The sequence below is a fragment of the Cephus cinctus genome, unplaced genomic scaffold (assembly GCF_000341935.2).
Source record: "Cephus cinctus unplaced genomic scaffold, Ccin1 Ccin1_scaffold1028, whole genome shotgun sequence".
NCBI lineage: Eukaryota > Metazoa > Arthropoda > Insecta > Hymenoptera > Cephidae > Cephus > Cephus cinctus.
In genome coordinates this window covers 2,864-14,283 of record NW_014333564.1, presented here as the reverse complement: position 1 = coordinate 14,283, position 11,420 = coordinate 2,864, and the positions used below count along the sequence as shown (strand labels likewise).

The window sequence follows — 11,420 nt, the reverse complement described above, 5'->3', positions numbered from 1 at the left end:
GAGAGAGAGAGAGAGAGAGAGAGAGAGAGAGAGAGAGAGAGAGAGAAGCATATTCGACTGACAAGCAGTATATGAACCAGAACAGTTTCCAGGTGTTCCGCTCGTAGTTTCCCGTGTCCACGTTTCGAATGTGGAAATCCAGGGTATCCGGGTGTTCCGCTCCATAGTTTCTTGTATCTAGGTGTCGGACGTAGAAGTCCAGAAAAGTGTGCAACGGGCGACGCTTTGCCGCTTCGCTTAAACTATAGTATCCTCTCTGTTGTTCGCACGGCCTGAGGTACGTAAATAATCCAGCACACTCTCCTCTCTTACGTTTACCACACGGCTTCAACAAGTTCGACACCATTAACGACGCTTATGTGACGGCGGTCACGAAACAGTGAATATAAGTGACAGTGACAGCTCAACTGAATGACAAGAAGACGATAAGAGCGACATATTGTGCTACTCGCCAATGCCGGCATCGCCATATTTGTATGATCCGTCGTGCAGCCCACTAACAACCACGTGTGACGGCGAAGGAACCATTTCGTGGGGACACCTCCCATCGGACGAATCGTGGGATGACGCGCAGTCAGAACAAGGCCAGAAGCAACAAGACCGTCCACGGCAGAGGTCCGCGAGCTGCTAGGCCACCAGGGACCAAGGGAACACATAACGTGACGTCATAAGATGATGCAGGGAGCACCATCAACCAGCAGATAACGTCACTTGGAACAAAGGCATGACCAAGGACTTGATTGGATTTAAAATAGAGTATTTTAGTTAGATAAGCCTGACCTAGCAGGATGTATAATTATAACAAGAGTTAACTTGCATACAACTAGATATATTCTAAGTTAGATAAGAACCAAAGCTAAGAGAAGGAAATAATTCAGGATGCTATAGAATAACAGGATAAGAAAGCCTATGCGAATCGACACCAAGATATCAACAGGAAACAGATAAAAGAACCTATGTAAAATAATACCTTAAAGGAAAGATGATATAAGGCTGATACAAGGATCGCGCCACCAAGCGTACTCCCACAATAGCAAAACCTTTATCCAAGAATAGTATAAAAAGCAAGCACGGTACAGGACAGTCAGTTCAGTTCAGCGGAACCCAGTGCATAAGGACACCAGTGACGTATAACCAGTGAGTAAGCAGTGCAGTATTGCCGAAAGCCATAGGGCATTATTAAGGAAACCTTTGTGAAAATAACTCTACAGTATTTTTATAACCATCTTCATATTAATACATTTTTTCCCCTATATATTATAACCCGGTGGAGGGGTTATTTTTCAAGGGACAATCCGGAAAAAATGCGGGGCGTCTGGGCTGGGATTCGAACCCGGGACCTTTTGATTACTGGTCGACTGCTCTGACCACTGGCTACGCCAGCCGTTTACCACATCCCTCCCGAATCGTCCCTACTAACGAAAATTCATTTTCATTACAATATATATAATAAATATCTTAATTAAAAGATATTGCTGTGAGAAATTACTGTGAACACCTTCTACATCATTGTTCCTCCAGTTATATCCTTCAAAAGAGAGGACCTACTAATTCACATCCTCTAAGCGAGAGGATCTACTAAGTCCAATAATCCTCTAAAGGGAGAGGATTCACCGAGCCAGAACCTCTAAAGGAGAGGTTCCACCGAGAAAAACAGGAGGAAGTCCTGTCCAGATTAAACAAGGTACGACAATTATCTATTCTCCTCAAGCCTTACCTACTGTAAGGACGCTTTCCGACTTTTTGTGAAACTATTCGGAAACGGGTGTTCCCGAGAGAACCTGATGGTCTTCAAGGATCCTGAACCATAGTAGAAACGTCGATTATATCACATAAGCCTTGCGCTATTCTCATACGGACAACTACTTGTTACGTAGGCCGTAGTGGCTAGCGAGGCCTTTAAATTTGATAACGAAAATTTAGAAGTAACCAAAAAAAAAGAAACGACCGGAGGTAACGTGAATAATGTTTGAGTGAATTCCGAGCGGTAAGAATGCACTCAATGGTGGGTTCGCTGCTCGTTTAAGGTGTTGAAACACGCCTTGCTATTCCAACGTGGGTAGATATTCTCTGAAATGTTGAGGATGGGTAAGAGATATTTAAAAACGCGAGTAAAATGTGAGTTTACGATATATTGTTACAACCAATTTAAAAGTTTTCTATTAATTGTCGTGTATAGTGTTTCTATTATGAGAAATATCGGATAACAAAACCTAACTGTGTGTGAGGTTAAGGCAAGATGAAATTTGGTGGAACAGAAATCTATCAAAACTATGCGATATTCGGAAAGAGTAGTCTATGCAGCTCTATTTTGCCCGGTAACCGATCCAGCTTGTTCCCTAGGGTATGTAATAACGAATCCGTACCTAGGCCAGATTGCGAATACTACACTGAATCTAATACTCTAACGGTTAGAGCCACGAGTGACAACGTGCAGTCCGATCTTTTACGCGTGAAATTGAATGATTTTCTGAGCGTCTGTGCCATGATTTTGGCTGCTTATATAGTCGATTTTTGCTGATGCTCTAGGTACGGTTAGGACGTTAGGAATGCACTCGGCTAACCAGCTGGGTAGGTGGCACGGGCAATGCACTGGGTAACGTGCTGAGTCTGCAATTATGCTTCCTGTCGGCTACGTTATTCTTCTGTTTAGGAATGAAGGTCGATATACGTAACATACTAATACTATCCTGCAAAGGAACATCCTGACGCTGAGATCGAGACGGAGTGCTCCTTAGAGTATCCCGATAGTAAGGATCGTAACACTTATATGCATTGAAGATTACATTTTTTTAAAATTTGTATATATCTTTATGTATTTCTAAAAAATGGACTTACAAACTAAATTTATGTGCTATTAAACATTTTCGACAACGCAATATATTTTTCTGATTAGCGACATCACAATGCATTTATATTTCATATCTGTAAAAATATAGATTTCAGTACTTAGAGCTTCTATACCCGTTGTGCAACAAAAACTTGTGATATCTCCCAAAAAAAAAACACTTACGTATAAAAACTACGCCAAGTACAGGAATGCTGTGAATTCCTCTTACAAAAAGTATTAAAATCATATTATTAAGGCCAAGTACGTAAATTACTACATGTTTGCCTATTATATGATGTAGCACTGGCCCATCATTTTAATTGTATTTTCAAAATTTCCTATAACTTTGTCACTACTCTTTTACATTACTACTGCTTCCCGTATTGAATTATGATTAATAGTCATTTAATAATTTATCAAACTTTAGATGATTCCTTATCGAGTACTACTTGGCGGGTCCGTGCCAGGAATTCCAAAGTACTTACTTTGAACGTACTAATAGTATTCTAATACTATATATTTGTCATTAGGCTTTTACCGTGATTATTATTGACGAGTTATTGTTAATATGCTTTATATAGAAAGTTGACATGGGTTTTGAGTTTAATGACCGGCATAATGAACGCAAATTTATATCAAGAAATGCACGGACCCGCCAAGTAGTACTCGATAAGGAATTATTTAAAGTTTTATTAATTATTAAATGACCATTAAATCATAATCAACTACGGGAAGCAGTAGTAATGTAAAAGAGTTGTGAAAACGTTATAAGAAATTTTGAAAATACAATTAAAATGATGGGCCAGTGCTAGATTATATAATAGGCAAACATGTAGTGACTTATGTACTTGACCTCAATAATCTGATATCAATACTTTTTATTAGAGGAATACACAGCACTCCTGTACTTGGCGTAGTTTTTTACACGTAAGTGTTTTTTTGTGAGATAAGTAGTATACATTGTGACGTTACAAAATACGTCACTCGTATTTTTGGGAGATACCTATTGCGTTTCTATCGGGGCGTAACTGCCGCCCCGAGAAGAAGCTGCCACCACGACGAATAACTTCAAGGTTTCACAGTCACGCTAATATATTGTTTAATTAACACACCTGTATTTCTACTATTAACTATATGTAACCGCAGCCACGACACGAAGCCGAGAAGAGAAGACCAACCAGGGAAAACCGCTATGACCGTTCATGCGTCGGCACCTAAAGCAATATCCACATCCGCCTGGAGGAAGAAACTGCCGTCAGAGAAGAAAAGGAGCATCCCGTGAAATATCGTCTACTGGCCTGAAGGCAGAGGTGTACGCGAGAGTCAGGCAGAGCGGTACTAAGTCCTCGGTACCTGCAAGTTGCCGCAAGCCCTTGCCCATCCAAGTATCCCTCAATATCAGTAGCGGAGGACAGAACAGCCATCGAGAAGTCGACGGATCAACAGATCCTCCAGAAACTGACGAAGCAGACAGAAATTATATGCGTAGCGATCGGCAGGGGCACGCCCTTACCACACTGTAAGCTTAGGTAGCGAGCATGAAGACAACCGGATGCCCCGGTAAAGAGCCCGAAGAAAATCCCTTCCATCATAACCATCCCTCGAGAATGGTACCTTGCGACGAGGAAATTTTCGTTAAGGGAATACCCTTTTTGCCTCCACCTCGTTGGGGAGAACTTACTATCGTCAGCATAGGACAGCATCGAAGTACATTATTATCGATTATCGTAATTAATTCACAAAAGGGATTCCTTAACACGATTTTAATTGTGGCGCGCGAATTGGGACGGTAGGGGGCCCCGCAATTTAGACTAGAATAGTGGAGGTTGTCACAGTTGGGACGTCGCGACGGGAAAGCTCTCTCTCGACCGTCAGCCGTAGTGGTAGCAGGGTGTAGAAGAATTTCGTTTTCGTTTATCGGTAAATTCTTGGGCTCAAGTACCGCGAACCTTCCCTGGGTGATTCCACCTTCCATTTTCCGTTGATCTCGTGGGTTTTTAGAATTTTTCGTCCTTCGGGGTTCTAATATATTCGAAGGAAAGATCGCGAGATTCTCGCTACCGAGAAAACTTCCTGGTTGCTGAATATTTCCTATATTCTAACGCCTGCGTATTCGTTACTGAGATACTTGGAGAGCGACGGGAGAGCAAAGATTTTGTGGCGATCGCTTCTCAATTGCTTTGACGTTTTGCTCCTACAATTATTGTTTGTCGGAAAGCGTACTCGTCATATAATTTATAATTTCGCCTATTTTAGTGTGTAAAGGAACACCGCCTCTCGGTGTTACTTAATACTGTATCGATTACGTGTACTATTATTTATTATATATTCCGTATACCACTTGCTCGCAAATACCTAATTCGATAATCGTATCCGTATGAACGGTCATGACCGTTAGCTAGTTTCGAACTTAACGAAAAGTCACGCTTGTGTTATCCGCATGCGTAGGGACTGTAGGTGATTGTATCGATCATTCGGGTAAGCGGTATTGTTCTTGTCGAAAACTTTATTTACCCCACTGTATTACCGTGGAGACGCGTATATTCTGAATTATCGTACATAATAAAGGAATCATATGATATGTTATTTTAAACGGTAGTGTACTTATTGTGTCGTAGAATTCCTTGATAGCTAAGATCCCTGCCTCTCTACTCTAAGCGTTTCGGAGGGAAACGGGCCGAGCTGCCGTGTTGTCGCTAGGTGCTCCAGCTGATCTCGTTGTGTCGTCTCGAAAAAAAAGTGATTAGCATCATTTCACGGTGTCTGGCGCTCAACATAATTACCGCGTATACTGGAGACACTAGTTAACGCACATTTGTTAACGACATTTGTTAACGCAGATCAGTAAGAATAGCGCGTTACAACATATACAACGCTAAATGAACAGACAGAAGACTGCATACTTTTAGGTATCACAGGACCATGAAACGAAGAATGTACCACCATGTCCACGCCAAGAGCAATAAAGAGGATATCAGCAGACACAACAAAGAAATCAGTAATACAATTAATGTCACAGAGCCCTCTCATATCATTGAAACATCTCCCAACGCTGCTGAAATTGAGTGTTCTATAGCCCCATTCCTAGTTGACAAAGCAGGTCAGGTGGCAATGTTTGGAACCACTGTGGAGCATAAAAATTTGTTTGATGGAACCAGAACGTTTATTTGCTCCCAATATGAGCAACGATGTTTGTGAAGCTCAAACTCAGGCGTATATTCCGGAGAACCCAGCCAAAATGGAATTCGCCGAAAAAAAGAAAATTGATAAGTATTGCGGTGTTCATATCGTTAAAGTTGACAGAACGGTTGGTCCTAATAATCCCAGCTCCATCGCATACACAAAAGGATTTCAAGGCATATCATCTGTAAGAAACGATCAAGAAATACTCGATCTTGGCGGCGTCATGTTGTTCACTTTTAAGTTGTTGCTGAAAGCACTATCGGACAGTAAAGTCATGAAAATTTCTAAAGAAAATCGACTGTTTATATTTTTAACAAAAATAAAAACCGGATTGTCCTTTGCCGCAATAAGTGTGCTATTTCATATTCACCGAACAACCGCTTCTCGAATCTTCGTAATACTTTTACAGTCGTTAAGAGTTGCTTGCCACCAATTTATTCTATGGCCATGTCGAGATATAGTGCAAAATACTATGCCCGAAGCATTTAAGCAATCGTATCGAGACTGCAGAGTGATAATTGATTGCACAGAAATTAAATTGGAACAGCCCAGTTCAGTTAAGAATCGAGTACTCATATATTCCAACTATAAGAAAGGCTTTACTTCAAAAGTTCTCGTTAGTTGCACCCCTGAAAGCCTCATTTCATTTATCGCTAAATGTTACGGCGGGCGAACAAGTGACTGTCAGATCACTACTGATTCTGAAATACTAGATTTACTTGAACCCGGTGACGTTGTGCTTCTGGATAAGGGTTTTCCTAGAATTCAGACAGTACTTGATGAACATGGAAAAGGAGCTCTTATCGTGATGCTTCCGTTTTTATGCGATTCTGAGATAGAAAGACCGTATTCAGAACTCCCTTTTAAAGTCACTAACAGAGTCGCTTTTAGTTAAAAGTCATTAAGAAAAAACTTAAAAGCGCGCTATTAGCACTAAGAGCGATTTCTGAATACGGGATTGACAGTTTACAAAGTGTTAAATAGATTTTTGACTGACATAATTCCTCACGCCGATAGTATTATTTATATGTGTGGTGTATTCATAAACTTGCAACCACCGAATATCAAAGACGGCTACATTGAAAACACAGAAGTTACTGATATGCACTAAAAAAGCAAAATTGTGTGTGAATTTTATATAACATTATTGCTTCCTCATAGGGGAAGCTATGTGACGGTGGAAATTTTTTTTTCGAGATCTTCATGTCACCATGTTTAGAATGTGCCAAAACGTCGAGAAAACACACTTGGAGAAAATGTCCGAATGTATGAACGACATAAAATTCGAGCCACAGCTTGTATCATGACGAAAATCATAGCGAATGAAGGGATTATAGAGCTGCACATGCGTGCAAAATTTGGGGACTGTAGCTAAAACCGTTCTCGAGTTACACACGTTTGAATTTTTGAAGGTAAGACAGATAAACACGCGCGCATGCGCACACGCAGCGCGCACGCACGCATGCACGCACACACACACACATACACACACACACACACGGACATTTTTTCCAAATGTCTTTTCCCTATGAGGAAGCAAAAAATGAAAATGCTTCCTCATATAGGAACTTTGTACACTACCTACGATTCGGAAGAAGCAAATTGCAAGTTTCAACTTGCAGCTTCATATATATTCCCTAACGGCACTGGCATATTCTTCGTTGAAAATAGAACAAAATGCAATTTGTCCGAATGAAATCGGTTGCAGCATTCTCGCGAAAATAAATATTAAAAATTTAGAAATATCATAATATCTCATGTTCGATAAGTCATAGTCTAATGATAATATTACAGTTTCTACTTGAGTGAATGTGTTCACAGACGCAAACGCCCGCCACTCTCCTTTTCTACTGCTATTGTTTTCTTTTGGTGATGATTGGAACTTACTTAAAATGATGATATTTCTGAATTTTTAATATTTATTTTCTCAAGAACGCTGCAACCGATTTCATTCGGACAAATTGCATTTTGTTTTATTTTCAACGGAAAATATGCCAGTGCCCGTTGGGGAATAAGTCGTGGGACACCCTGTATATATGGGTGAAAGGAATAAAAAATACTGGTCTGGAAAAGTTTTCAACAATTGCACTTTATTTCAATTATCACCATCAGCTTAAAAATAATTAATCAAACCATCTTTCTATGTATATGAATAATAAAAATTTTAAGAATTATTATTATTACAGAGATCGTTGTCTTTCGAGGAATTCGCTAGTACTTTTCAAAAGTATTTGCAGTAGAATGATGCAAGTTTGAGAACAGACTTTTCAAAAAAGATTCATCTCGGTGTACTGAAGCCATACAGCTTCCCTTGGGAGGTTAAACATACAAGTCACAAACTCTAATCCCAGTCAGGTACATCTGTACCTGGCATTCCGTGTAATACGCGTGTTTCTCTTTGAGTTCGATACTGTCCTTTAAAAAATAAAGATAATTTACATTTATTTTATGTAACTCATGCATGAGAAGTGCTACTTCTGGTACCTCCAAAGTGTGACGTAAGTGGCGCTCTATAACTAAGGATACAATGAAAATGCTGCGCATGCGCATATCAGCCCAATTTTACTTCTCGCACTAGCGCTGTCTTCTCACACGCACTTCTCACACTACGTAGTGTTTTGTTCTCGCATGCTGTCACCACACGCCTTCACGTTGGAGTCACGAAAAGTAGCACTTCTCATACATTTGTTACAGAACATATTATGCGATACTGGTGCAATAAAGCGAACATTATATGCAGATCGTGAAGTGTCACACTCGCCGCACTCGTACCACAATCAGCACTCGCCTTCGGCTCGTGTCGTTGTGTTACTCATGTGCGGCGACTCGTGCGAGTAACTTCACCGCCTGCCTATAAAGTTCGCTTTCGCACTCGTATCACAAAGTACTATTATTCAAATTGAAGTCCACTACCCAAAGCTTTGCACATGAAATTGGTTGTTTGATTTCGAATAATTTGGTTATTACACCTGTTATGCCGTAACGTCTCAAAGACGGAGTTTGGTCGAAAGGTTAGAGCTGAGATATTTTTGGGATCGTTGCCGGTTAAGGAGTTAGAACTCGCGTGAATTTAACAAAACTAAGAAGGTTTATTAAAACAATCAAAAGAGATGGACAGTAATTTCGACGTATGTCGACTTGAAAAAGATAGGCACCGTTCGGTTTTCCTATTTCCTGTACTGAGTCTACTCCACGAGACCACCTTATCCATTTGGATATTAACTGTAGACTGTCCGATTTTCGGAGGTACAGCCATAAGCTGCACTTTCGAAAATGTGTTTATTGTGCGATTTTCTATTTCACATCTCGGTTGCCGGGCCGCCGTTAGTTCTGACTTAGCGCATTGCTACACGCGTGAATTACTTGGCCTGGCGTTTTCTATGGAAACAAAGGAGATACATTGCGTATACCATGGCGAAATTCAGAAAACAATCTTTGATGGATGTGTCTCTTAAAAATTCCAACAATAAAATATATAAAGTGGACGGCCTGTCGGCACGTCTAAAGTAATCGTGTGCTCTAAAGTAATCATTTTGCTTTCAATAAATGTTTTTACTTGTTTTCGTTTCAACTTTTAAATCGGGCATCGAATCCCAAAATTATCCGACTCCCCGAATATCCATTCAGGTCGTCAAACCCGTGGATCTAACCTTTAGACTCACAACACCTGTCATTATTTTCAAAAGCACAGTCAACAACCTTAAGCTGGCCTGGGTCTTTTCGTTATTGGGAAACGACTAGTAAATTTCTACAAGGAAAATTATAATTATTTTAATTATTAAATATCATAATTATATTTAAGCATTTTATCTCAAGCTTATACTTTTAACTACTGAAATTACGACAACATTTATATTGGATTATTTGACACAATAAAAATTACAGTCGTTAATTATGCACGATTAAAATAGCCGAAAAGAAAATAAATTATCTGTTGAAATAAAATAAGAACATAGACGCCAGAAGAGAAGATTTTTATCAAAAATGTGAAATTGATAGCCCAGAAATGGGCAATTAATGTTTACCATCAATTAATTTAGAGTAAGCACAATGGGAATGGACCAGAAAAAGTGCATCAATTTATCTTATTCAAATACAGGGTGTTCCGAAATTACTTGACCGACGGTGTATGGCGGTGTTCAGGAGGCATCACTGATCACGAAAATGACCTTTCTTTTGTCCGGAAGGTCATAGTTTTTAAATGGGAGCAGGTCAAAGTTGACCAATCAAAACAAGGCGTCAAGAGAAACGTAGGCACTATTGCCCATTTATTGCCCACCCCAAGTTGCGTAATACTTGCAGGTAACAGATTTCGGATTTACCTACTACGAAAGATCTGTATTATATCTTACAGGGAATATAAACTCTTAAGGAATATGCTTTATAAATTATGAAAAGTCGTCAATTGCATTAGAATTTTATTGCGATTCGTCAACGGGATGTACCACGAATCGCTGGAGATCAATGGAAGAAAAGCGTGATCAGGATAACCTACGTAAGACGTCACAGAGATATCTGTGTAAGTCAAATGGCATTATCATAGGGCATTGCAATTTTCAGTTAATGCTTGACTGTTCAACTGACAACTTCTGTTCCCAGCGAGTGACATCCAATAGGCATGTCTTCGGCTGACGTCATCCTGCCCAAAGCCACCGAGAAACAAAAGCGAGGGAAGAAAAAGTTCGTAGGTGCCTACGTTTCTCTTGACGCCTTGCTTTGATTGGTCAACTTTGACCTGCTCCTATTTAAAAACTATGACCTTCCGGACAAAAGAAAGGTCATTTTCGTGATCAGTGGTGTCTCCCGAACACCGCCATACCCCGTTGGTCAGGTAATTTCGGAACACCCTGTATACAATAAATAATGAATAATAAAATATATAAATAAATAACTGTATATAAAAAAACACCCTCAAATTCCTAATTATGTAACTGTAACAAATTCAACAAATCTATTAACAATTTAAACAAAGTAACACAAATACTGCCACCTACAAATATCTCCGATTCCAGGAAAGCCCTAGCAACAACAAGTTTATCAGCGAATTAATTAAGGATTTATAGCTCCAAATCAGTAGTATAAGTTTGGGAGTTCTGGATATAGATTCCTGCACCGACATAATACCGACACTCCAGAGCCATCGAAGGTGGGTGTCCGTGCTAAGTTGCCGTCGTGAGCTCTACGATTTCTGAAAGTGAAGTCATCAGAACCCTCGATTCCAAGAATTTTCGCTCGATTCCGGGAATTTTGCGTCACATTCCGGGAATTTTGCGCTCGATTCTAGGAATTACGCACGATCGAGAACCTTCTAGAACATTCTAGAATCTTCTAGAACATTCTGGAAGCTTCGACGGTTCGTGTCCATGCTAAGTCGGGAAGGTTCGCTCCCAGAGCCGGCGGTACTCTA

The 11,420-nt window shown here is 40.1% G+C and overlaps 1 protein-coding gene across 1 annotated transcript; it reads left to right on the top strand.

Annotated features, from left to right (window-relative positions):
• The first annotated feature begins 5,752 nt into the window (after positions 1–5,752).
• LOC112494939 lies at positions 5,753–6,908 on the top strand. The gene is made up of 2 exons (XM_025088865.1): positions 5,753–5,930; positions 5,989–6,908. Exons 1-2 carry the CDS (start codon positions 5,753–5,755, stop codon positions 6,906–6,908), a joined length of 1,098 nt encoding a protein of 365 aa, XP_024944633.1.
• The last annotated feature ends 4,512 nt before the right edge of the window (positions 6,909–11,420 follow it).